Raw genomic sequence first — 26,017 nt, forward strand, 5'->3', positions numbered from 1 at the left:
GATGTCGTAGAGGTATGAAAAACCCTCCAACAAATTGAAGGCATATCATCGATGTCATAGAGGCACAAAACCCTCTAGCAGGTCAAAGGCATAAGCCTCGATGTCGTAGAGGTATGAAAAACCCTCCAACAAGTTGAAGGCATATCATCGATGTCATAGAGGCACGGAACCCTCTGGCAACTCGAACACGCTGGTCGAGTACCAAAGAGGTCATCTCAGCCTCACCATCGGCTTGAGCTCTGACAAAACTTCCACCGAGCTTCGGATGGCCCCGCCTCCTGAGCCTCGCCACGGCTAAGGGCTAAGGGGGTCGCGGATTGTCTCCCTCGGCCTAGCCATCGGCTTCACCTCCAGCAACCACTGCTGGGCTGCGGATGGCCCTGCCTTCGGAACCTCACCACGGCTAAGTGTCGAGGGGGGTCGTGGACTGTCTTTCTCAGTCTAGCCATTGGTTTCATCTCCAGCAACCACCGCTGGGCTCTAGATGGCCCTGCCTCCGGAGCCTCACCACGGCTAAGGGTCGAGGGGGTCGCAGACTGCCTCCCTCGGCCTAGCCATCAGTTTCACCTTCGGCAACTGCCGCTGGGCTTCGAATGGCCCTACCTCCAGAGCCTCGTCACGGCTAAGGGGCGAGGGGGTCGCGAATTGCCTCTCTTGGCCTAGCCATCGGTTTCACCTTTGGCAACTGTCGCTAGGCTCCGAATGGCATTGCCTCTGGAGCCTCGCCACGGCTAAGGGCCGAGAGGGTCGCGGACTACCTCCCTCGGCCTAGCTATCGACTTCACCTCTTCCAACTGCTGCCGGGCTCCGAATAGATTGCTTTGAGTCAGAAATCTAGAACAAATTTGGAGAGGAGTCTGTACCGGCATCGGATAGAAGAATGTTCATACCATGCTGGAACCTAGTGGTGGCCAAGGCTGAGGGGGTCGTAAACTGCCTCCCTCAGCCTTAATTGTCAGCTTCGCCTCCATCCACCACCACTAGGCTCCGAAACAACCTTGCCTCCATCAAAGAACTTATCTCATGGCCCCACTATCGGCTACACCTCCTTCGTTAGGAAGGACGAGGTCACTATCCCCCGCCAAAGGTGTCGGGGTCCAAACCCTCCGCACGTCGATGACACCTACCTTGGTTGCGTTGAGGCCTAAACCTGTGTATGACTTTGTCGCTCTAGTCACCCCTAAAACACTAAAAAAAAATACCTACAATCGCACTCTCCGGCCGCTAACAACCGCTGCGTGCGAGGGGCCCGGGGAAGGTAAGGCACTGGAGGTTAGGTGCAAAAAAACACATGTTTGGCTGCATGCCCGGAGGATCACCATACACTTCGATCAAAGAAAGAAAAAACAACACTAAGCGGACCCAAGGACTTAGTTATATTAATAAATTTCACATCCAAAAGATGCTTATATGCCTTCCCGAGTTCCTAATATCTGGACTACTCAGGACCAAAAGCACTTACAAAGGATGGAGAAGAAAACTACAAGCCCTAACAACGGTGCATGAAGCGGTGAATGCACTTCATCTGCGGCCTACCGCTGCAGAGGCTGATGTAGTAGCCAGCCCCCGCGCTGTCAGAGGACGAGGACGAAGAGGACTCCTCCACAGCCTTCTCTCCCTCCTCCTTGGCCTTCTTCTTCTCCGCCTGGGCTGCCCCCTTCTTCGCTTCCGCCTTCTCTTCCTCTTTAATCTCCTTCTCCAAAATATCCCAGTCGACCTCCTCTTCATCATCAGAGATATTGATAATCTCGACTGAAGCGACCAATCAGACTAGAGATTGAGACGGAGTGGCAGGGGCAGCTCTCTTTGCAAGGATGGAAGCACGATGGTGGCCGGCTCTAACCTTGCAAATATGCCCTGCGGGACCGCTCACCCCCGGAGGCACCACAGCAGGCGGAACCGGTGCCGGCGCCAGAGGTGACCCTACCCCAGTCAAGCCAATCGAAATTAGACATCTCTAACGATGAGGAGGGGGAGGACACCATGATCAAGTTGAAGAAGAATCGCTCTCTTATACAATAATGAAGGATCAACTAGGTAGATCTTAGCTTTTATAACCGGATCAATCGTTTGTGTACGCCTAGGAAAGGAAACGGAACCGCCACGAGTACTGTCCCGCGGCCTTCCCAATTATCATCCTAAGGGGCCGTGGTCACATTCCGATCAAATCCACGCACACACGATAACTCCTGCGGCAGCGTCCTAGTTTTTTACATACAATCCTGTCGTATTTATTATTTGAATCCCTTTCGGCGTATGCAAGGGTAACTGGCACAAGACCCTAGGAGAACCGACGCATTACCCTATTAGACGGATTGATGTTACCACATGTCATTAATCACTTATATAAAAAACGGGGAGAATATCTTGCCTCTATATACGATCTCTATTACGATGATTCAAATAACGAAAATGCTCGCCATCAGAGAAGCTGAAGAGCTTGATCTGACCGCTGTAGGACTTCAAATGGTCTTCGACTCCAACGTCTTTAGGCCTCCGGTCTCAGTATAGGCTTCGGAACGTATTACCTCCGCTCGAACCTCGACCGCCTGTACATACAATGGAGCGGAGAAGAGCAGAGCAGAGCAGGCGGTGGGTGAGAGAGTTGGCCCGACCACGAAACAAAGAAAGGAAAGGATCAGCGAAGAAAGAAGAAGAAGACCGACGGAACACGTGCAGCAAGGAAGACGGAACGAGTAAAAGGCCACTCCATTCCCTCGCTTCTCCTGCTCATGCTTCACGTGCTCTGCTCTGCTACGCGCCTAGTGAGTCGTCCACACGGCAGGGGCAGGCAGAGGCCAGAGGCAGCTCCCTCCTCCTCCAAATCTTAAATAACTTTCCCTCCCTCCCTCCGCCGGCCGCCTCTGCTATCCAATTCCGTCGATCCCGCTCCTTTGCCAATCCATCAATCCCCTCCCCACGCCACGCGCCATGAAGCCCGACGAAGACGTCCAGGTCCTCGTCGAGCGCCCCACGCCGCAGGGGACGCTCAGGGCCCGCCCCTACAACCGTCGCTGGTCCCCATGGATCGTCTCCGCCGCAACAGTCGCCTGCATCGTCGTCTTCCTCGTCACCATGTACGTCAACGACTGCCCCGGACGCTCCAACAACTGCACCGCGAGGTTCCTGGGACGCTTCGCCTTCCAGCCGCTCAGGGAGAACCCGCTCCTCGGCCCTTCCTCCGCCACGTACGTTACCATACGCCGGCCTCTTCCCTTCTTTCATCTGCAAATTAAAGGTGACTTTCTAGTCTGTTGCTGCATCATCAATTCCTGACTTGTTGCTGCAGTTACACAAACATGAATTCTTTCTGTACCTACCTGTCTGTCTTCGTCGTATGATACACATGACTAATTCCATATTCGGTTCGTACCGACACCGCAAATCATGACTCAAATGTTTTGCCTTGCTGCTCATAGATAGATTCTAGGAACGGTGGCTCAAAGATGATATTTTTATTAGCCTTCACCTTTCATTTTTGTCAACTGCAATGCAACTAGGCGGATTGGCTTACGCCGTGCCCTTTTTTTTTTCACAGAACATGACAAAAGAAACCAATTTATGATATCTCAATATTTACTTATGAATTTATCAATATTTAACACATTTACTTAATTATAAGGAAAACAGCAGTACTTTCATGTATGCACATAATTTTAGCATATAGACAACAGTAATACGAAACTAACAAAATTTGTTTCATATTTTTTGATTTTTATATATTTTTCTTTGTATTTTAGATTATTTCAGTCGATTTATTAATATAACTAATATTCCTGTTGATATTTTTTTTTGGAATTTCCCGAAAATAAAATTATATTATGTGTAAATATATGTATATGTATACACATATATACATACACATACACAGGGTCCACTGCTACAGTAGCTACAGTGCCGAACACATGAGAGCGCTCCAAATCTTGGAGCGATAATATATGTTATAGATTCCCAAAGTATCACATGCGAAAAATGTATTTATGGGTCGTAGAAACATTCTGTACAAATCAGTTTGTCCAATTTACCTTGTTTCAAACATTAAGTCTGCTTAATTTAGCTTTCAAAATGAGTAAATTAGGCATTATAGTGACGAGCATTGCCTCGCTCCTCATAAAGGCATAGATGTCTTGTAGGTGTGAAGTGTGCAACGTTCCTTCCTTCCCGAGTTGGTAATTGACTTGGGGGGATGATATCATTGTCTGAAACTGACAGGTGAAAAATTAAATTGTACAACCAAGCAATTGGTTTGTCAACTCAAATGTAGGATCTCTCAGTGATCACAAAATCTTTGAACTTTACTTAAAAAAAACTTTGGATTTGGTATCAGTTGATTTATCTTTGATTGCTCTCATAGTTGATTTGGTCCATTGTCTGTACTCGTGGTGGGAGTTGGTGAAGGCTGAAGACAAACGCAAATTTTCTTCTCAATTGTCTACGCGTGTTCATGTTACTAACTTACTACATAATTAGACTTCTGTGGAACATAGATTAGTCACTGTGATTTTCGGAAATGTAAAGTCAAAGAAGAGCAGGTGTGGGCTGTGATTTGCATCTTAAAGATGATGATTTCAGTACTTGTGTTTCTAATTTAGGTACATTCTTAAGTATGGTCTTTCGAAACGGCTTACGTGTGGTTGAAATTAGAAGTAGTTTGCTCAGAACCATGATCTGTGCTCCATAATGCCATTGTCTGGACCTAGAATTGCTATCAGAGGCTAAAAATAGTTTTTTTCTTTTCTTTTCATCTCAATGTCAGGTTGCTGAAGATGGGGGCTCTAGATGTGTCTAAGGTTGTGCATGGTCGCCAAGGATGGCGTCTGATTACATGTATGTGGCTTCACGCCGGAGTTGTTCATTTACTCATCAACATGCTGGGCCTCCTATTTATTGGTATCCGACTCGAACAAGAATTTGGGTTTGGTAAGTGAAAGCACTGTGTTTGCATTTTTTTTTTCATCTGAACTTTGTAGAATTTAACAGAAAGGAACAGAAAGAAATTACATCCCTGACAATCATAATTCGAACTCCCCTATCCATGTTGATTAGTTTACAAAAAATTTCATGAAACTCGAATACAATTTCATGCTAGTACTAGTCCAAGTGATGAAGTGAATATGAAATACATATTTTTAACGCTTCAATGGCTTACTGAATCATGAAGTCTGCCTATGATGCAGTGAGGGTTGGTCTGGTTTACCTCGTCTCCGGTTTGGGTGGGAGCTTGATGTCCGCTCTCTTCATACGATCAAGTATTTCTGTTGGCGCCTCCGGTGCTTTGTTTGGATTGATTGGTTCCATGCTTTCGGAGCTCATAACAAATTGGTCACTCTATGCAAATAAGGTATGCATTTCCCTATCCATCGTTGTCCTCCATTCTGGAAGATTTGTTCATTTAAACGGTACAACCTTTTTCATTTTTCAGGTGTCAGCACTACTAACGTTGGTGTTGATGATCGTGGTGAATTTGGCTCTTGGGATTCTTCCCAGAGTAGATAACTTTGCTCACATTGGGGGCCTTATATCCGGTTTCTTCCTTGGATTTGTTATCTTCATTCGGCCACAGGTTGCTTGGCTGAACCAGAGAAGAGGAACACCTGGGCAACAAACTTCTCCCGTGAAACGCAAGCACAAGACATATCAGTATATATTGTGGTTGGCTGCTGCTATCGCGCTCATTGTTGGGTATGTGAAACCTCTCTGTTGAGGCACTAATGTATAGGAATTTTTTCACACGCATGACGAAACCTGTTATCCGAAACTTACAGGTTTGCTGTGGCTACCGTGCTGCTTTTCCGAGGATACAATGCGAATGAGCACTGCTCTTGGTGTCACTATCTCAGCTGCGTTCCTACCAAGAGATGGAAATGCAACTCGTCGCCAACATTATGCACGGTAAGATAACCCAAAGTGCCTTGTTTGCATTTCCAAGTGCTATTGTTGTTGCGAACAAATGAACTAGAAATTTTTTAACAGTGTAAATGGTGCTTAATCTGTCTAAATTCTGAAGCCAGCCTTGTGAGATTCCTTTGGCATATATCCATGGTACTGAGAATGTTTTTCCCTTAACTACAGGAAATTCAACGAGAGAACACTTTGAACTTGATATGTGAAGGCACAAACAAAAATGCGACGTACATCATAGGCGATCCGACGCAAGACAAGATTAACGACCTCTGCAACCAGCTTTGCAGCTAGCTTAGCAAGATCTGATTCCTTTCCCATTCCCCGCGAGTTTTCCCTCCCTGCTGTATCATATTCGTTATTCTTTGTGTACATGAATTAATAGATACATTTCTTCCTTGTGTGAGAGAGAATACAGCATTACCTCGCTTCACCATTTCGTAGACCTGCAGCGTATATCCTGGATGAGTAGAAACAGACTGAGTTGATACAGTGATTTAAAAAGAAGAGTGTTTATTTGTCTGTACTTACGGATGCAATGATCATGTGAAGGTGTTTGGTTGCCTGTAAGGACGGATGCAATGACTCTGCACATTAGACTAATGAATGAGCCTATTGCAGTATTGTAGCAGATGTCAATGCAGCCATCGAGTCAGGCTTCATAGAGAAGCTCAATTCGGATATACGCACTAGATCAGACTCTAACTGTATAATTACATCTATAAATACAAATAATAATAATATATACAGACAATCAAATAAATTTCTTTATAAAATACACGTATAGACAACCAAACACACCCGACTAGGGATGGCAACGGGGCTAATCCCCACGGGGAATGCTTCCCCATCCCCGTCCCCATTTAGCTATCGGGGGGAAGATTTCTCCCATCCCCATCCCCGCGGGGAATTTGCGGGGATCGGGTCCCCAACGGGGATATAAAATTGAATGATATTTGATTATTTTTATATATTAATAATATATATGTTGTATAAATAAGTAATTTATTGATGTATACGAGGGTAATTAATATAAGATTGATTAAATATTATAGGTTAGACAAAAAAGAATAAGAGTAATTTATTATTTACTCTACGTAATGTAATGTTTGTACATTTATATAATAAGAAAAATATGTATATATGTGATATCGAGGATATAGCGGGGAGCGGAGACGGGGAGCGCCTTCCCGTCCTCGTCCCCATATGAGTTCGCGGAGGATAAAGTCTCCCCATTCTCGTTCCCTAATAGGAGAATTCCTCACGGAAAATCGGGGATCAGGTCCCCATTAACATCCCTACACCCGACATCTCTCTGGTAAGCTGGGTGCCTGCCTGGGCCGAAGGAGGTATCAATCAGCTGAAGCGAGGGCCCATTGCGAAACACCGACGGCCCAAATAAAATTCTTCCTTGTTCCTTCACACGGACGGGTCCTCTTCTCTCCTTTCCTCTCTTCCTCCTCGCTCGCTCGCCCGCTTGCCCTAATTCCGCATCTCCGCCGGCGCGGTGCGGCGGCGGCGCCTTCTTACCCGCGGTAACGCCCCCTCCCTCTCGCTCTCCCTCCTTCTGTGTCGTTCGCTCGCTCGCTATCCGTGCTCATGTCTTGCGGTCTAGGAACCACAATACTTTCCCGAATGATTCCGAACAATTAATTGCTCTTGACGCGATGGATGTTCGTGCGACCCAGAATCTTTCTTATTTACCAGCGTTCGCGGCGATCTATCCGTTTAGCACGAGGCGTGCATGGATTAGTCTGATTCTTTTCAGGAACATGTGCGTCCTGTATGCTTCTCAATTGACAGCCCTTTACCTTGATTCTTCAACCCCAGCTTGGATTGCTTGCTACCGTGAGGGTGAGGCGTACCGATGGACTGAATCAATTGCGTCTGCAGGTACCGAGAGCAATGGGGAGGTACAGCCCCGCTTTCCATAGCCCCCCTAGGAGAGGACATGGCGGCAGGGGAAGAAGCCCACCGAGGAGAGGATATGGTGGCGGCGGCGGCGGCCGCGGAGGACGCGGTGACCAAGGCTCTGTAAGTCTCCTGGTCCGTAACATTCCGCTCAGATGCAGGTATACAAACTCTGGCCTCAACATCCTTGGCAATTTCTTCTTCTCATCGCTCGTTAACTTGCTCCTTATGGTTCTCCCCCAAATTTGCAGGCCTGAAGATCTCCGTGCCCCTTTTGAAAGGTTCGGTCCTGTTCGGGATGTTTACCTGCCAAGGGACTATCACACTGGGTAAGTGTTAATGGAGCCGCTGAGCTAACCTGGTTGTTGGTTTAGCTGCCGTCCTTTTCTATCCGTTACGTTTCAGTGCCATGGTTGGATGACGGATATATAAAAAAATATGTTGAACCATTGAGCATTCAAAGGCACTCGGAAGCTTAAAACTCCTTTTCTTGCTTGTGCTTTTGAAGAGCATAGAAGAACAAGCCTTTTAGGATGTTATAGTCCTATCATCATGTGGAAATACGATTGTTAATGTCTGTGTGAAACTAAACATTTTGCTTGGGTTGTAGACTTTGCTGGAGATCTACTCACGGTCGTAGCTCACATATACTACATGAGTTGCCAGTGGGAGATTGTCCTAGTTCAAAACTTTTGTGTTAAAGAACTTGCTTGCACCCTTTTCATTTTCTGTACGGCATACTTGTTGCAAACTCTCAGAATAGTCAAAATGTGTGGAGTACGCCTGGTAACTCCTTGACGTCTTGAGCTTCACAAGTTAATGTCTCGTGAAGGGTATATTTACTTTACATTATACTACCCATGAGTTTTCTGCTGGTACGAATTACTCTTTTGAAATTATTCCCAGGATTGTATTTGGTTGAAGGTAAATACAAGCCCTGAACTTGTTGAAGAGCACGTTAACAGTCCTAACCGCTTATTTGCTTGGTGAGATAGAGTATTGTGCGAATGAAGTTCTTTTATGAAGACAAGATTCGATTTGTTGACAAAATTAATTTCCTGAAGAGAAGAGGGTTTTACTGTGTCTTCCCTGAGAAGATATAATGAAGAGAAGTTGGTTTCAAGTACTTTCATGACTTTTCAAACATTTGAAGAACTTGAAGCGAATCAGTTTATGAAGATGTATACAAGAAACTTGGATACTAAGACGAGCCTGGGCTCCTAACCGCTTTTTGAGAGGCTTGCTACCTTTTGATGAACATGTTAGTAAGTTGTTAGCTGTGCTTCATGGAGAATTATAGAGGATTCACAGGAATATGAAACTGTGGTGGTAACCCGTTGGGCACATACTATTAATGATCAATATGTGCCCTCTTGTTTGTTTATTATACTATGTGAATTGTACTTATCAAGGATTTTGTAATCATTTAGGGAGCCAAGAGGGTTTGGATTTGTGGAGTTTGTTGATGCTTATGATGCTTCTGAGGCGCAATATCACATGAACCGTCAGATGTTTGCTGGACGAGAGATCACTGTTGTTCTTGCTGCGGATACACGGAAAAGGCCTGAGGAAATGCGTAGACGAACAAAACCAAGGTATGCCAGTACCCATTGCTGTTTTGAAAGCTTTATCTGTGTATTTCATTTTAGATGACTTTGAGTGGCTGCTCTGCAGAGGTTATTCTGATCATGAGGGGCGTCGTTCTTCTCGCCATGGTAATCTGATTTATTTCCACTGGTTATAGTTATTTTTGTCCTATTATTTGAGCTGCACAGCTGAATGCTAGAGTTTTCATTATCATAATCCAACTTATAAGAAATGTACCCTGTCTAAGTATAACTGTCTCTGTTTGATTCATTCCGAAGTAAATACCCAAAATAGAAAAAAATCTAGAGTCTTGATCCATTCAATTTTATGCTTGATGTGTTATGCAATTTCTTTTCTTTGGTTCTATAATGCCCTGGCACTATTTTTCTGTATCGGGGCTGCACCTACTGGTATACAAATGTTCTTCATTGAATACCACGGGTTTGCAATATTTACATGTTGCTACCCTTCCTGTAGGACGGTCTCGTTCTCGTTCCTACTCACGTTCCCGCTCCCCACGCCCTCGTGGCCGTGCTAGATCCCGGTATGTCATTGAGTCTATGAAGAAGTAATTTAACCATGATGCACTACGCAATGATCTTTATCAAAATGATGCTGCATACACTGCAGGTCATACTCTCCTGCCCCTAAAAGGCGGGATGACTACTCTGCTTCCCCACGGGCAAAGGAAGAGCACCGGAGATCACCAAGGCAGACTAAAGAACACGATGGGGATAAGAAGCGGAGATCCTATACTCCTGATGATAGAAGTGATCGCCGTGGTGGAGACAATGGTCATGCTGAGTAAGTTCTGTATATCCAATGCTGCTACATTTGTTTGGTGTAATCTAGTTTTGTGACTCCCAAACTAATGTTGTGCTTACTGAGTGGTCATGTTTTGGAGCTTTTCTTTTTTGCCATGTATAGCACGCAACAGACTGAGGGTTGCTACTATAATCTTTATTTGACAAAGAATTTTGTTACTTCATACCCATTAAACTGCATCAATTGTGCGTACTAGAAGTGATCATTTGTTAATGGTGAATGGAACCCTGAGAACACATAAATTTATACCTTGTCCACCAATAGTGTCTTATGGGCTACTGCCTAAAATTTGAGCGCTCCAGTACTTGTAAAAGTGTACCAAAATTCCTTGTACTATGCATATTTTCAGCAATATTGTATTGAAAATCCCACAACTGTTGGTATGTTCATATCCTACTAGATTCAGGTTGTTCCGATGCTAGTGAGCAACTGAGCAAATCATATATTCGCATTCACATCATGGACCTGACACCATCTTTTTTTGTTTTTGGTTTTCCATTGTATTAGAAACGTAGAGTTGATGTGTTTTTGGTTTAGGTTTATTTACAAGTGGGTCATATACTCCGTTGCGTGTGCAATAACAGTTTATGTAATGTGGGCAGGAGGTCACCGGCAGCTGAGGACGAGGAACCTCGGCGGCGCCGCAGAGCATCGACTGAGTCACCTCCAGGGTCGCGGTCAAGATCGGCATCTCCTACCCACAGCAGCCGATGATCCGATAAGGGAACCGTGTCTGTGATATACACGCTTCATATTGTGGTGGTTGATGTGCTCAGTTTGTAGCCCTTTATTTTTCCCCCCTCTAGTTGTTTTGTGCTGTGTGATGGATGGTTGATTGAGGTTAGATTGCTAGTAAGATGAGTGAGGCCGTTAAACCTTTTGCTTTGCTGAGAATGTATGAGAAGACAAGGTGCGGTATTGTTGTTGTGAGACGTAGTAACTTGATGCGGTGGTGGTACTTAGTGTTGTGGTCTATGCATTGCAACGTTTTTTTTTTCGAGGTATGCATTGCAACGTTATGCTACGATACGGTGGGATGATTTTGTGTTGTTTGTTGGACATGTGGTTTGGCCCGGACCTACCTAGTACCTCCCCCCCCCCCCCTCTCTCTCTCTCTCTTCCTCCACACGCGTTGCTGCCTACCATGGGTGATGCGTGGCCGCCTCCTTCGTCGTCTTCTCTCCTTCATTCTTTGCCATTTCTTTCCCCTCAAAGCTCATTTGTCCTCGAAAGGGATTTGCACCACTAGTTGCGAAATAAACCAAAGCAAGTGAAATGCAAAGAAAAAAGAAAAGAAAGGATGATGTAAACAATTGCCCTGCATCCCTCTTAGCCTCCTTTACCCTCCAAAGAGCCCTCTTTAGCATAATTCAAACTGAAAACAAGAAGGAATTATGAAACCAAAATACAAGCCCACTTTAGCAATTTTCTGTTGTGCTTTCCCATTTCTTTCCTGGAATTTTGCCACCAGTTGAACAAAGCATGAGATGAAAAGAAAAGAATCGAGGCACCAAACGTTGGCGCCATTAAAAAAAGAAATACTACTGTAGTACTCTACTGAACGAAGGGCGAGAGGGGTGAGGTTTGGTTTGTTTCAAAACGACAAGGGAGGGAGGGAGGCCTTCTGGGCTTGCTTGCTTGCTTCCAAATCCAAATCGCTCGGCTCCATGCTCCCCCACGCTCTCCTCCCGCTCCTCCTCCTGCTCGCCGCCGATGGCGCCGCGGCGCAAGCAGGCCTCCCGTCCTACCCCATCGGCGTGAACTACGGCGCCAACGCCGACAACCTCCCCACCCCCGCCGCCGTCGCCTCCTTCCTCGCCACCAAGACCACCATCAACCGCGTCAAGCTCTTCGACGCCAACCCGGCCTTCCTCTCTGCCTTCGCCGCCAACGCCCCCGCCATCTCGCTCGCCGTCTCCCTCCCCAACTCCGTCCTCCCCTCCCTCGCCGACAAGGCCACCGGCCTCGACGCCGCGCGCGGATGGGTCCGCGACAACCTCGCCGCCCAGGGCGCCAACGTCACCCTCCTCCTCGCCGGCAACGAGATCCTCGGCCCCACCATCGACCCCAACCTCGTCGTCGCCCTCCTCCCCGCCATGCGCCGCCTCAACCAGGCCCTCCAGCTCGAGAAACTTCCCCAGGTCCGCGTCACCACGCCGCACTACCTCGGCATCCTCGCGCCCTCCGACGGCATCCCCTCCAACGCGCGCTTCCGCCCCGGGCTCGACGACAAGATCCTCGCGCCCATGCTCAAGTTCCACAGGGAGACAGGGTCGCCCCTCATGGTGAACGCCTACCCCTACTTCAGCTACAACGCGCAGACGCTCGACTACGCCATCTTCCGCCCCAACCGCGGCATCTACGACCCGGCCACCAAGCTCAACTACACTAGCATGTTCGACGCCCAGATGGACGCCATCTACACCGCCATGAAGAAGCTCGGGTACGGCGACGTCGAGATCGCCGTCGGGGAGGCCGGATGGCCCACGCAGGGCGAGGCCGGCCAGGTCGGCGTCGGCCCCGAAGAAGCCAGGGACTTCAACGCCGGGATGATTCGGGTATGCAGCGGCGGCAAGGGCACGCCGCTGATGCCGGGCAAGACCTTCGAGACCTACATCTTCTCCCTCTTCGACGAGAACCAGAAGCCCGGCCTCATCGCCGAGAGGAACTTTGGCATCTTCAAACCGGATTTCACGGCCAAATACTATCTCGGACTCCTCCGACAAGGCGCGGTCAGTATCCATCTCCTCTCACCCACTCACTGCTGTTAATCTGTTTCTTGTTTCAAAATTAAAATACGCAACCAATTTACTTGCCCACAACACAAACTCAACTCGGTGCCAAAATTTGACTGCGAGCGTGTACGCCTCTCAAAAGAAAGAGAGGAAATGAGACGCGGAAAGATGGTGTTTTGAATTAAAGAATGTCTTCAGAGATGAGATGCCAGGGAGGTCATAGGGTCGCGTCACTGTGTCAAAGATTGCATTTTTTTTAACCACCACTGCTCCTGATATTTTATTCTTTTATGGTTTCGAGGGAACGAATCAATGGGTTATCTCATATATGGCCATTTGACACCGTTGAAAGCGAACTTTAAACCGACATGCCATGCTAGCTAGATCTGGACATATGTTTAGCTTCTCTGCCTGCCCGTGTCCTCTTGTCAATAGATCATCGGTATATCCTTTGCTCGAAACCATGTGGTCCTCGATTTCAGCCAGAAAAATCACTCCAAAATTCCACATGCTGATTGTACTTACATTGTTAGGTTGAATCATCCATCATCAAAGGTGGTGTAGCCACGAGGTGTGTCAGTGTGTGGAGTGGACCGACCCCTCTGCCTCTGGAAAGGGCTGCTTTCGTTTCCAACTTTTGCTCTCTCATCCGCATGATTTTTAGTATTCTAGTTGTCGAAAGATTAGAATGTTGCCTCGGCTGGTTGCTTTTCTCGATGGATGCAGTGACAGCATCCCATGTGCTGATGCCTTGGACACCTCTGGATTTTTTAGCCTTGCTGTTAGTACATAGTACTCTGTTTAGATCCGAATGCACACGTTGCTACCTGTGTGATGAGATGCTGCTGCTCCGAATCTACTTGCTACCTGGCACCGGGTAATTCTCAGATTTTTACATGGTACATCTTACCAATGTAAAAATAAATAAAACCTGAGAAACTGCAGGTCTTTTGGCTTCCATTATCTAAAAACACCAGCAATGTAACAGGATAACCACAAGCTTGTGTAGTGAATAATTTGGATGATCTATTGGTTGGGTGATTTCCATTCCAGTTGCTTTGGTTTACTACTTTACTGGTAGGCTCTTATAGTATATGCAAGGGGAACCGTAAAGAGTACGTAAAAATTTGACTGCATATTGAACAATATGAATGAAATGATTTTCAGGGTCTAGTGCCTTAAACCAAATTTTTATGGACATTATACCCAGATGTTGCTTTCTAGATAGGACCTAATGCAGCTTGTGCCACACACTGCTTATAAATGGATAGACCTTCTGGAGTGCACCACCATTCTAGTAGCTTATTATAGGTGGTCCTGATTTGGGTTGTATGAAATATGGGCATATATGATATTGATTTGTTGGTATCACTTTTATTTCTTCAAAGATGCGTCCGCAAGTAGCTACCTTAAGCAAAGGGGATGGGCTTAAGATTCTGAATGTCGTGGGTCTCAAGCTCAACCAAAAATAGGCCTCAAAACTTGTTATATGGTTTACCAAGATGCCTATTGGATACTTCCAAATGAGGATTGGTCAATCGGTTATCGCCAGCAACAAGTCAGGCATCGTATAGATAATAAATGGGATGGAGCAGTGCGGTTTCAAACTTTTCTAGGTCTATCTTTCTAAATTTCTATGCATGCATTGCCGTCTCAATCTCTTGAAACTTTTAGCCCCAATTCTGCTTGAGCTATATATTTTGGTGCACATGTGAGTAGCTTCTCCAGTAGTTTAATCAAAGAAACGCAGCAGCCTGTTCCTTCCAAAAAAAAAAAAAAAAAATGCAGCAGCCTAGGGAAAGTATACCATGTGGACAATCTCCATTAAGAGATTGTCTGTATTTCTTAGCATTCTGGTGGGATCAATATTATTGACTCAAGAATCTTAGGCGGGTAATCAAGTTGGGCAGGACATGTTTTGGCCTTTTTGGTGGTGCCAGTCCAGGGACCATGTATTTCGTTGTCAAATGCATTAGTAATATGTGCAATTCTACAGTCCTCGTGTGAGGCATCCTCTAAATTTAAGAGCAATGGGTTAATGTGCCTATCTCCATTAAGAGTTTCGGACTGATAGCAGGAAAATTTTCGGTTGGAGAAATGCTGTTTGTTCTGGAGAGATTTTCCATGGTGTCTAGCCTCATGTCTATACTTCTATGCATTCACTCTATTCATGATGCTCAAAACTCAAAAAAAAAAAAAAAAAAAAAAAATCTGACCTGAATTATTCGGCTCATCATGTTGTTTATATTGCAGTCTGGAGCTCCAAACCCGTCACCAAATCCATCTCCCAAGCCAAGTCCGAATCCCTCATCAAACCCCTCGCCGTCCGGTGGAGGGAAGTGGTGTGTTGTTAAGGCCGGTGCAGATGCGACTGACCTGCAGAACAACATCAACTACGCCTGTGGCTACATCGACTGTAAGCCCATACAGAGTGGTGGCGCGTGCTTTGACCCCAACAACGTGCAGTCCCATGCTGCGTATGTGATGAACGCATACTACCAGGCCAGCGGGCGCCACGACTACGACTGCGACTTCAAGGGCACCGGCGTGGTCACCTCCGACGACCCGAGTAAGTCCATGAAAACTGTTCTGCATGATGATTTCTGAATTGCAACTGACGATGGCATTGTGTCGCAGGCTACGGGAGCTGCAAATACGTCTCCTGACGGGACGCAGCAAGTCCAGGCAGTGCAGGGGCAGGGGCACCAGCCTCGAGTCCACGTCCTCCAGGCTCCAGCAGCGCTGGAGCTGGAGGGTCGATACTGCCGGGCTTGCGCCACATTCTTCTATACTCTTGTCTGACTGCCATGCTTCTTGGGTGGTATCCTTAGTTACAAGAGGCAGCTTATAATTATGATTGTTATCATCCCTTTGCACGAGGGAGTAAACTGAAGTGGTGGGTGTATCTTAGTTGTTGTAGCTGCTTGTGTTTGGTTTGGTCCAAATTTGTTTCTTGTGTGGAAACACGAATTAAATCATTCCATTCTATGTAGAAACACAAATTAAAGGAACAGAAGGCCTCCTTGTTTCATGTTGTCGAGCTACACTGACTCAACCTTTCCATCTGCTGCATCGGTCGTCGTGCTTCCAATAACAAAATTTATTTAGGAGCTGTCACTGCTGAGATGGTGAAGCACATCTTGATGTGCTCAATTTGGGCGGGACTCCTCAGAGATGAAGATCGGGGATGGAGTTTGCGTTGCGGATATGGTCGGTAGCCCTGGCAGATGCTCCATTCATGAGCATCGAAGAAGATGACCGAGTCATTGGATCTTTGATCTAACGATGCAGACTTAGTACTGTCGGTGACATATGAACCAGCAGTCCCCGAGAACGGAGACCAGAATAGCAGAGTGCCACGTGCCGCCCTTCCTCAGGGATTATCTCCCCGAGGTGCGAGAAGACCAAGTTCCGGGAGAGGGTGCTCGGGATCATGAACAGTGGTCCTTGAGTACCCGAGTTCCCCGATGACCCGAGAAGACTAAGTACCAGGAAGAGAGTGCTCGGGCTGCGAACGGTAATCCCCGAGCGCTCAGGTCCCCCGACGATGAGACAAACCGAGTACCGGGAAGAGGGTACTCGGGGCTGTGAACAGTGACCCTCGAGCACCCGAGTCCCCTGAGGACCCAAGGGAAGTCAGTTCCAGAAGAGAGTGCTCAGGGCGACGAGCAGTGGCTCCCCGATTCCCCGAGGACTCGAACAGTCAGCTCCGGGAGAGAGTGCTCAGGGCCGTGAACAGTGGCCCCCGAGCACTCGGTTCCCCGAAGACCAAGAAAGGGCATATCCAGGAGAGAGTGTTGGGGGCTGTGAACATTGGCCCCCGAGCACTCGGTTCCCTGAGAGCCTAAGAAGTTCTTCGCCGGTGGCCCCCACAGAGGTCCAGCGGTGAGGTGTCAACTGGCGAGAGACCCGATGTTGCATTTAAGAGGGCGTGTGACCTGTTGCTTCCAATTGCTCCCCCCACACTTGCTGACAGTCCCTGCCACGGCCTGGCAGGGTGGCGTGGGGACATTTAATGCACGGGTCCCATCTCGCGTCATCCGGCACGCCTCGGGATAGCGTCGCGAAGCCCAAGGCACCCCGCCTGCCGCCCTACTGTGTCGGATTCGCTCTGACCGGGCAGGCACACCGGGCTGCTCGGTGGCTGCCCGGTGGGCCCTCCCCGCAGCGCCCGTTGAAAAATGGCATGATGACTTACAAGACCGGACGAGGCGCGTTTTCAACCCTCCCCGTCACCTCGTGCAGCGGTCCATGATGGTTGCTTTCCATTTATGGTGCTTTGGAACTCGCGCCATCCCTTTCCGGGCACGCTACCGTCTTGATGAGTATAAAGCTGGACGGGCTCCCCGGGAGAAAAACGAGCTCAGTAGATGGACGAGGAGGAGACCGATCGAAAGACGGAAGCAAGAGACGAGCACAGAAGCTCAGATCACTGAAGAACAAGGAGCACGACGCTCTAGACTAGACAAATATTCTTGTAACCCAGCAAACACTCAGAGACTCACTCAGAGCATTTATAGCATACACACAGGAGTAGGGGGCTACGCTCAGTGCGGCCCGAACCTGTCTAAAAATCCCCGGAGCATTTACTACTTCCTGCATCCGATCATTCCATTCCACCTGCATCGCATTTACTCCCATTTATTTCGTCCGCAAAACGGATTCAGAATCATCCCCCTGGCTGAATCCAAAGGGGGTCCCTTCGGATCCCCGCTTGTGGAGTTCACCCTCCGACAAGTATTCTCGGGCAGTTTCATCCCTCCATCAAATACCAAATCGGATCATCCCATCCCTTCAATCAAATGTCCAACTTGAACTAAGGATGTGATTAGTTGCTAGTATGAATCATATATGTAGACTGAGGGATAGTAGCTTGAACGGAGTCATATTTGTTGAAAATAAAAGTATTTGATTGGTTGTATCTGTCTGGATAGGTTAATCTGAGTTTTTGTTTGGTTGATTAAATTTAAGACTGCATGTGTAACATTCTTAGTTTTAGCATATTAATTAATAGCAAAATTTACTCTAAATTAAAAAAATTGTAATTAATTAAACCAAATAAAATCAAGAAAATATGTAAATATTTATATATATTAAATTGACTAAGTATTTCAAAATACACTACCTTAATTTCTAAACTTTTTCGTGCATTAATTGATTCATGTACATTTGATTTATTATTTTTATGGTTCTTTAAGTGAAGATTTGAAATTGAATATCTCTCAATTTTAAATCTATTCTTAGATTACATTCAGCTTAAATTTAATTTAAATTCTTTTTTATTCAAATCATCTTCCAAATCTTAGAGCTTTTCTCCCATCTCATAATTCAAATATCCCCGATTGAATTTATGCCAAGACCTAGCTCAAATCCAAAATCAAATCCCTCTTTTGAATTTATTTCAAAACCCTTTCCTTTTCCCCCTTTTTCCTTTTCTCCCTAGGCCTAATCTTCCCTACCTTTCTCTTTGCGTGGCCCGACAAACCAACCCACCGGCCCAGCTCTCCCCACGTGCGCCAGCCCGCTCGCGCTCGCCCATGCCCGCCCGCGTGCGAGCCTAGTCGTCCACGTGTCGGCCATCCGGCGTATGCCCTCTCCGCTTGAGCACCCACACCATCTCCCTCGCCAACGTGACGCCACTGCGACGGCCAGCGACTCAATTGGGGATATTTCCCCAATTGGGGAATGTGTCGGTGACTTTCTCGCCATCTCCGCGCTCTCTCCCCCCCCCCCTCTCTCTCTTCTCTCGCTACGCGCAGTAGAGCCGCCTGTGGGAATTAAGGTGGGTGCTGCCTCACTACCTCACCACTGCGCTTCTCGCTGACGACCGCGCGACGCCATGAATTTCTGCACTGCCTCTTTGCTCATTCCCCTCCCTCTATAAATAGAGCAGTCTGGTCTCTCCCCTTTGTTTCCCCGACTCGCCACTGCCACAACACCGTCACCGTTGCCATTGCTCGCCGTTGTAGCTCTGTCATCACCCTTTCTCCCCCCACATGCAACCGAGGAGTACCAGGAGATCCCTGTCGTCCCGGTGCCACCCCTGCCTCCCCTAGAAGCTAGATCGGAGCACGTGCACACGCCGCCGTTGCCGAAACTTCACTACCAGCCACTGTCCTCTCCCTCTCCCACTCTGAGCTCGGTGAGCCTCCCCCCACCCCCCCCCCATTTCAATTGTGCGCATCGTTTTTCCTTTGGACCGATGCCGACGTGCCCCTCCACCATGACGGAGCACTGCCGTACCTCACCCACACACCGCCGGCCAGGCCACTATCCGACCATCGGCTCTTAGACTCCCTGGCGGAATTCCCTGCATCGCGTCGCACCTGCAGGAACCTTTAGCCGGCCAAACCCACCTCCCTTTCCTCTTCTCCACTGCTCCGGCTGAGCTTCACTGCCTAGCTTCACTTCGGCCGTCATCTGACACTGCTCTAGCCACTGTTGGCGACGTTACGCCCTCAAACGGAATCCCCATCACATGTAGAGGTATGACAACTATTTTTCTTTGTGAGTCACCAGCAGGAGCACAAGTTCGACGAGCCCTCCAGCGTGGCTCCACCGCTCCCCATTCGACGCTTCGCTCTACTGGCGCGCTCGCGCGCACCCGCTTGCACCCGCGCGCGTGGCTCGGCCTGCTCCTGCGCCATGCAGCCCGACCAAGGTAGGCCGCAGCTCGGCCTGCGCGTCGTCGACCTACCAAGCTAGCCTAGCCGGCTGAGGCCGTGCCCTAATGGGCCAACCCAGCTTCCACAGCTCACAACACCAATTGACCTGACCCTAGTGGGCCAACCATTGTGCAGCCCAACACTATGTGGCCCAGGCCCAATCCAAGCCCATATTTGGCCCAACCCGAGTTACTGTTATGTGGGCCCCACCCATGAATAGTGCCATTTCATATTTCTCAATTTAATTTTAGATAAATCTTCTGTGAGTCATAATTTCTTCGTCCTGGCTCCAATTTTAGCGATTCTTTCATCAAAATTTATCTAAATTCGAGATTTGCCTATCTATCGTAGTGTGATATCTATTAGGGATCATTTGGCTTTTTATATGGTGTTGTTTGATTCTTCTCTAGTATAGTTTATTATTAATTGTAGTTGCATTTGTAGAACCAACAGAGTTTTGTGAGTGCTGCGTAGGAAGCATCAGGAGCCCGGAGGATCCTGATTACGACCAAGGCTTAGAGGAGAATGTCAGAGAAGGAAAGTAATATCTCCTTGATCATACTGAACCCATGCTTTCAAATAATCTACATGATCAACTAAAAAGACTGAACTTATTATCGCTTGTGCTACGTATTTTGCTTTTAACTGCTTATAATAATTAATCCTATCAAACAATTGTCATACCTTAAATGTTATCATCTAAAATACATATCACCCTAGGATTTACCTATCGTTATCTATATTAACGTCAGATGACGCCTTAATATATGCTTAGGATTGAATACATCTCCTAGATATGTCACTTTCAAAATACGTCTTTTCGGAGACATTGCTTGATCGTTATCAATGTTAACTCATATACCATGAATCCTTGATGGTTGTGATTTTCGTGATGGTGGTGAGATCCTTGATGTGTCTGTGATATGACAGGTGGTGTGTAAAAATAGGTGAAAACTATTTTGATAGGGCAGGCAGAGTAGTACTCTGAACGAGGATGCTCTTAGGGGCTTAAGTTATCTTTGTCGTATTCATTGCCAGAAGATGTCTGCCCTGGTCGCTTAAGGATCGAGTTATTTTACCGCCATGCTTAAGCCACCATAGTGCAATCATGCGTTTTGTATGAGCAGAACTTGACTTTTCTTTCACCGAACTGGGTTGTGCATCATACTAGGAGGCTGAGAGCAATGAGAAATCAAGTGACTATTTATCCCTTTGTTTGAATGTGCAGAGACCGGCAAGTGCTTAAAAATGGAACCTGACATTTAGTACAAGGCCTCTAGTACTTGGGCTATTTCGTAGAAAAGCCCAGCAGGGAAGGTGATTGAAGTGTCTCGGTATGATTCGCTCCTCCACTTACAATGGTTGGAGGCTGAGCATATCGTGTGAGTACAGTGTACAACCACTACAGAGTGTGAACCTATTTAAATAGCGGGGTCCACGGTCATGGGCATACCAAGGAAGAACCTTTGTAGCATCTAGGCCCCTAGGTAAGTGGTAAGTGTTTCGGTGATTAATGACAACCATATTACTGTGACTAACAATTTGTTTTGAAGGGAATCAAAAATTCAGTATACAATGACATTTGGTTAATCTTGGTCCCTAAAGTGCTTATATGGACAATCAAAGGACATATGCTTTAAGACTAAGGATCTTCTAGTTCTAAGTGTCACAAAGGAGATGGAGGATACTTAGAGTAGTATAGGTCTTCTTTTCTTTTTGTCTTTTGACCGTACTATAAAGGGGGGCTAAAAGTAGTAGCTTGACTTAGTGAGTCTAGACGTAGATGATGCACACTTGTTAAATTCTAGCACTAGGTAGAGCATACAAGTCCATGGTGAAGCTGTCAAGGAATTAGAGCTCAAAGAGAGTTGAATTGGACAAGCTCACAAAACATTTATTCACCGGATTATCCTCTGATGGATGTCTAATACTCACCGGATAAACACTAATTGAGGCATCCAAATTATATGAAAAATTTCAGAAGTGTTACACCGGAATATCCGGTGATGAAAGTCCGGTGACCACCGGAGCTTTTCCAGCAGAGAAAATTTTCGGAGAAAAACAATTTTGTACCCACCGGATTATCCGGTGAATGCATAATATGAACACCGGACTATTTCTTGCAGAGAGCATTGCTTCGGGCCACAGTGGAAAATTACGTTCACAGGATTATCCGGTGACTTAGCTGGCAGACCACCGGAGAAATGTTGTGAAGAAACTCAGACAAATTGAACTCACCGGATTATCCGGTGGTAGGAAAAATATCACCGGAGTATTTCTTGCAGAAGGTTCTGAAATTCGAAGGGTCGGGTGAGTTGTACTCACCGGATTATCCGGTGTTGACTGTTGTTCACCGGAGTTTATCACCGGACAAATGTTGCCGTGCAATGGCTAGTGACAGCTGGCTCTGGGTTTGAACCCACCGGACTATCCGGTGATCTTAAGGATATAGCCAGCGGATTATCCGGTGATTACAGTAAAATGAGAGTGGTTAGCCAACGGCTAATTTTTGATCTCTAGGCTATAAATACCCACTCAGTTGGTTTCAACAGTTGCTCTTGCGACCCTGTAGCAGCTCATACACTTGGTGTGTCATTTAGAGGCAAGAAAGGGAGCACTTGTGTCCATTTTAAGTTCTTAGTTGAGGATTAAGGACTTCTTTGAGTGCTTGGAGAGTAACAAGTGTGCATCTAGCTGTTGTCTAGGCTTGGTCTTTGTCAAGTGAAGCTTGAGGCTTGTTACTCTTGGTGGTTGGTAACACCTAGACGGTCTTGGTGATCGGAGGATTTCTCGGTGAGCTCTTGGAGCAATTGTGGGAGCCCCGGAAAAAGAGGATGTACTTGGTTTGATACCCGCCAATCCGGAGATGGAGAAGGGGTAATCAAGAGGGAGCACTTGAGTCTTGGTGACTCAAGGGGGAGCGACATCCTTGGTGGATGCTCCAACGAGGACTAGGGGGAAGTGGCAACTTCTCGAAACCTCGAAAAAAAATCGGTGTTGTCTTCTCCAACTCTTTACTTTCTTGCATCTTATTTTGAGCTTTGTTATTATTGCAAGTTCTTCTTAGGAATTGTCTTTCTTAGTTAATTCTTGCGTGGTTAGCTATCTTGTGCTAGTTAAAATTCCTTACTTGCGTTTCTTATAAGTTTTATTTGGTCAAGCAGTAGTTAATTAAAAAAAATTAATATCCCAATTCACCCCCCCCTCTTGGGCTATTCGATCCTTTCAACCTTTTTTACTAGACTCCAGATGCGTGTATCTTAATGAGTAAGTGTGTGGACTAGATGTTCGTGAGATGAGATTGCTAGTTAAATCCCCCAGGATCTGTGTGGTTATAGAGATGCACCAGATGTGATAATAGGGACTGCGGAGTGAGGTGTAGCCCCTCCTAAGACTTAAAACCCCAGATATGACTTGTTACCTGGTTTCGAACTACTTTAAACTATTTTAAAATTAACAGTAGAAAATACAACTGAGTCCCTGCATAAACTGTTTTGCGCTCAAAACTAAACCGTAAAGTCTTATCCTCGAATTACCTTTATGCATCTATCAAACACTTGAAATAGTATAGGGCTTGCTAAGTACATTCTATACTCACTCTTCCTGTCATTCAAATGAGGAAATTAAAGCCGATTTCGTTGAAGGAGAAGGTGAGGATGAAGAGTAAACTTAAAAGTCACATTTGCACCCTAGCTACTTGTAGCATTGAGTCGTTGTCTTCCGCTATGCTTTTGTTGGCCGTTAGGCTATGTTTGTAATATACAATATGATTTATGACCTTTTGTACTATGTAATCTTAATATTTTATGTTCGAAGTTTAACTATGATACTATAACTATTATACTATACGTAGCAGCTACTTGATCCAGAGACTGATATAGGAGGCATAGGAGATCCCAAAAAGGGATCTTACAGGATGAACGGATGCAAGAGTTGACATTGTAATTGGTTACTCGTATGAAGATGATTTTATGACACTGACAAGTTGGTCTGCCTGCATAAGCGGATATAGAGCCTGCATTTGCCAGGCCAAACTATGGGCATACATTTGATTCCACCGAACCAGGCTGGAATAGTACATACGAGCAACTAAATACGTTTCTCTTTAATATTATACGCATCTGTTGAACCAAGTTGATCTTGTACAGGCAACCAATGAGACCTTATATAATTCCTTTCCATCTCATATAAGTTACTAGTTCTATTCCATACAATCCATCTTGTATACCCAACAAAAGGCACCCTTAGGTAATGGCAAATTAGCAATTAGCAAGAAGATTGATAGTTGTATTGTGATTCGAATTATAGTTACACCACACATGTCGGAGGGTGAACTCCTAAAGCGGGGATCCGGAGGGACCTCCTTTGGATTCGGCCGGGGGGATGATTCTGAACCTGTTTTACGGGTGAAATAAATGGATGTAAATGCGATGGCAGGTGGTGTGGAATGATCGGATGCAGAAGTAGTAAATGCGCAGGAGGTTTTTTAGATAGGTTCGGGCCGCACTGAGCGTAATACCCTACTCCTGTGTGTGCTATAAATACTCTGAGAATGTCTCTCAGAGATGTTTGCTGGTTACAGGAATATTTGTCTATCCTAGAGCTTCGGGCTCCTTGTTCTTCGGTGATCTCAGCTTCTATGCTTGTACTGGACTTGTCTTCTTCCTTGGTCTTTGCCCGGCTCCTTCGATGCTAGAGTCGATCTCCCTCCTCCTTTCCGTGTTCACCGGCTCCTCTTAAATACTCGCCGGCGGTAGCGTGCCCAGAAAGGGAGGGCACGAGTTCTAAGGCGCCATAAATAGAAAGCAACCATCATGGGCTGCTGTGCGAAGCGACGGGGGGTTGAAAATGCGCCCCCGTCCGGTCTCGGTCGTCATGATGTTGTTCTGCAATGGGCGCTGTGGGGAGGGCCCACCGGGCAGCCACCGAGCAGCCCAGCGTGCCCGTTCGGTCTTGTACGCCTGGCACGGCAGGGCAGCAGGCGGGGCGTCTCGGGCCTCGCGATGTTATCCCGAGGCGCGCCGGATGTTGCGGGATGGGACCCGTGCATTAAATGTCTCCAGGCCCCCCTGCCAGAACGGGGCAGGGCTGTCAGGAAGCGTAGGGGGAGCAGTTGGAGGCGACAGGCTACGCGCCCTCTTAAATGCGGCATCGGGCCTTTCACTGGTTGACACTTCACCGCTGGACCTCTGCGGGGGCCACCGGCGAAGGACTTCTGAGGTCCCCGGGGAACCGAGAGCTCGGGGGGCCGCTGTTCACAGCCCCGAGCACTCTTTCCCGGATATACCTTTTCTTGGTCCTCGGGGAACCGAGTGCTCGGGGGCCAGTGCTCGCGACCCCGAGCACTTTCTCCCGGAATCTGGCTGGTCTGATCCTCGGGGAACCGAGTGCTCGGGGGCCACAGCTCGCGGCCCCGAGCACTCTCTCCCGAAACTAACTTCCTTTGGGTCTTTGGGGTTCTCAGGCACTCGGGGGCCGCTGCTCGCGGCCCCGAGCACCCCCTTCCCGGTACTCGGTTCTTCTGGTCGTCGGGGGACTTGAGTGCTCGGAGGCTACTGCTCGCGGCCCCGAGCACTCTCTTCCCGGCACTTGGTCTTCTCGGGTCATCGGGGAACTCGGGCACTCGGGGACCACTGTACATGGTCCCGAGCACCCTCTCCCGGGACTTAGTCTTCTCACACCTCGGGGAGAAAATCCCCGAGGAAGGACGCCATATGGCACTCTGCTGATCTGGCCTCGAGACTCGAGGACCCCTGGTTCCTGTGTTACCAACCATACACAAGAAATATTTTAGACCCATATTTTAAAATAATCTTTATTAGACTAGTCGTCGTTATCTTATAAACCGCACGGAAAATTGATACAATCTTTACGTTATGTACAACTCTTTATAAAATGAACATTATCCAGTAGGGTCTTCTTTTTATCTGTAAGAGCTTTCTACTTAAAAATTGTATCTCAAACCGGACCGGATACAGTACCAGCATGATCGCTACTGTCCACAGTCGCCCTATCGGTTACTGTTGGTGACCGCGGCCATTGGTGCCTGCACACGCCGGATGCCGTCCTCTGGCCACGGGTGCTGCTACTGGATTTAGATCCTCTGACTTTACACATTGAAGTCAGGGAGCAACAATAAAATATGTCTGATGATACACTTCAAATACTGTATAGATTTACTATTCATCGAAATACTGTTTATGTTTACTGTTTATACCTTCTTGTATTACTGAATCTTATGCGTCTATTCCAGTCCCATACAAGTTTGAAGTCACGCTACATTATCCCTAATTTTAAACGGTGTGAAGTCAGGCAATCCAAATCCGCTGCTGCTCCCTTCTAATCACCGATCCACGCGCTGCTACAGAAGTTGCCGTCGCACCTGCTGTGCTC

General features: G+C 47.0%; 3 protein-coding genes across 8 annotated transcripts; all 3 read left to right on the forward strand.

Annotated features, from left to right (window-relative positions):
- The first annotated feature begins 2,515 nt into the window (after positions 1 to 2,515).
- LOC133899920 (RHOMBOID-like protein 2) lies at positions 2,516 to 6,391 on the forward strand. Of its 4 annotated transcripts, XM_062340957.1 has the most exons (6): positions 2,519 to 3,188; positions 4,757 to 4,920; positions 5,178 to 5,341; positions 5,423 to 5,682; positions 5,766 to 5,892; positions 6,073 to 6,391. In XM_062340957.1, the coding sequence occupies exons 1-6, from the start codon at positions 2,932 to 2,934 to the stop codon at positions 6,193 to 6,195; spliced, it is 1,095 nt and encodes a 364-aa protein (XP_062196941.1). In that variant the 5' UTR covers positions 2,519 to 2,931; the 3' UTR covers positions 6,196 to 6,391. The 4 variants fall into 4 exon arrangements, with proteins under 4 accessions (XP_062196940.1, XP_062196941.1, XP_062196942.1 ...); XM_062340956.1 differs by having other exon boundaries at positions 2,516 to 3,188; positions 5,178 to 5,682; XM_062340958.1 differs by having other exon boundaries at positions 3,101 to 3,238; positions 5,178 to 5,682.
- Positions 6,392 to 7,331: 940 nt separating this feature from the next.
- LOC133900425 (serine/arginine-rich SC35-like splicing factor SCL30) lies at positions 7,332 to 11,219 on the forward strand. Of its 3 annotated transcripts, none has more exons than XM_062341566.1 (8): positions 7,332 to 7,436; positions 7,795 to 7,973; positions 8,064 to 8,141; positions 9,243 to 9,407; positions 9,487 to 9,527; positions 9,877 to 9,943; positions 10,030 to 10,203; positions 10,827 to 11,219. In XM_062341566.1, the coding sequence occupies exons 2-8, from the start codon at positions 7,807 to 7,809 to the stop codon at positions 10,936 to 10,938; spliced, it is 804 nt and encodes a 267-aa protein (XP_062197550.1). In that variant the 5' UTR covers positions 7,332 to 7,436; positions 7,795 to 7,806; the 3' UTR covers positions 10,939 to 11,219. The 3 variants fall into 3 exon arrangements, with proteins under 3 accessions (XP_062197550.1, XP_062197549.1, XP_062197551.1); XM_062341565.1 differs by having other exon boundaries at positions 7,343 to 7,436; positions 7,732 to 7,973; XM_062341567.1 differs by lacking the exon at positions 7,332 to 7,436 and adding an exon at positions 7,528 to 7,675.
- A 590-nt stretch (positions 11,220 to 11,809) lies between these two features.
- LOC133900604 (glucan endo-1,3-beta-glucosidase-like) lies at positions 11,810 to 15,999 on the forward strand. Its single transcript, XM_062341798.1, has 3 exons — positions 11,810 to 12,956; positions 15,213 to 15,528; positions 15,597 to 15,999. Exons 1-3 carry the CDS (start codon positions 11,892 to 11,894, stop codon positions 15,623 to 15,625), a joined length of 1,410 nt encoding a protein of 469 aa, XP_062197782.1. The 5' UTR covers positions 11,810 to 11,891; the 3' UTR covers positions 15,626 to 15,999.
- Positions 16,000 to 26,017: the final 10,018 nt, after the last annotated feature.

Source organism: Phragmites australis, chromosome 19 (assembly GCF_958298935.1).
Source record: "Phragmites australis chromosome 19, lpPhrAust1.1, whole genome shotgun sequence".
Classification (NCBI taxonomy): Eukaryota; Viridiplantae; Streptophyta; class Magnoliopsida; order Poales; family Poaceae; genus Phragmites; species Phragmites australis.

Excerpts from the sequence above, each read along its gene's own strand:
- LOC133899920 (XM_062340956.1), top strand. The coding sequence starts at position 2,932 with ATGAAGCCCGACGAAGACGTCCAGGTCCTCGTCGAGCGCCCCACGCCG. Across the intron at positions 3,189-4,756 it reads CTCGGCCCTTCCTCCGCCAC|GTTGCTGAAGATGGGGGCTC; the intron begins GTACGTTACCAT and ends TCTCAATGTCAG. Across the intron at positions 5,683-5,765 it reads GCTATCGCGCTCATTGTTGG|GTTTGCTGTGGCTACCGTGC; the intron begins GTATGTGAAACC and ends CGAAACTTACAG.
- LOC133900425 (XM_062341566.1), top strand. The coding sequence starts at position 7,807 with ATGGGGAGGTACAGCCCCGCTTTCCATAGCCCCCCTAGGAGAGGACAT. Across the intron at positions 8,142-9,242 it reads CCAAGGGACTATCACACTGG|GGAGCCAAGAGGGTTTGGAT; the intron begins GTAAGTGTTAAT and ends GTAATCATTTAG. Across the intron at positions 9,944-10,029 it reads CGTGGCCGTGCTAGATCCCG|GTCATACTCTCCTGCCCCTA; the intron begins GTATGTCATTGA and ends CATACACTGCAG.
- LOC133900604 (XM_062341798.1), top strand. The coding sequence starts at position 11,892 with ATGCTCCCCCACGCTCTCCTCCCGCTCCTCCTCCTGCTCGCCGCCGAT. Across the intron at positions 12,957-15,212 it reads GACTCCTCCGACAAGGCGCG|TCTGGAGCTCCAAACCCGTC; the intron begins GTCAGTATCCAT and ends TTTATATTGCAG. Across the intron at positions 15,529-15,596 it reads GGTCACCTCCGACGACCCGA|GCTACGGGAGCTGCAAATAC; the intron begins GTAAGTCCATGA and ends ATTGTGTCGCAG.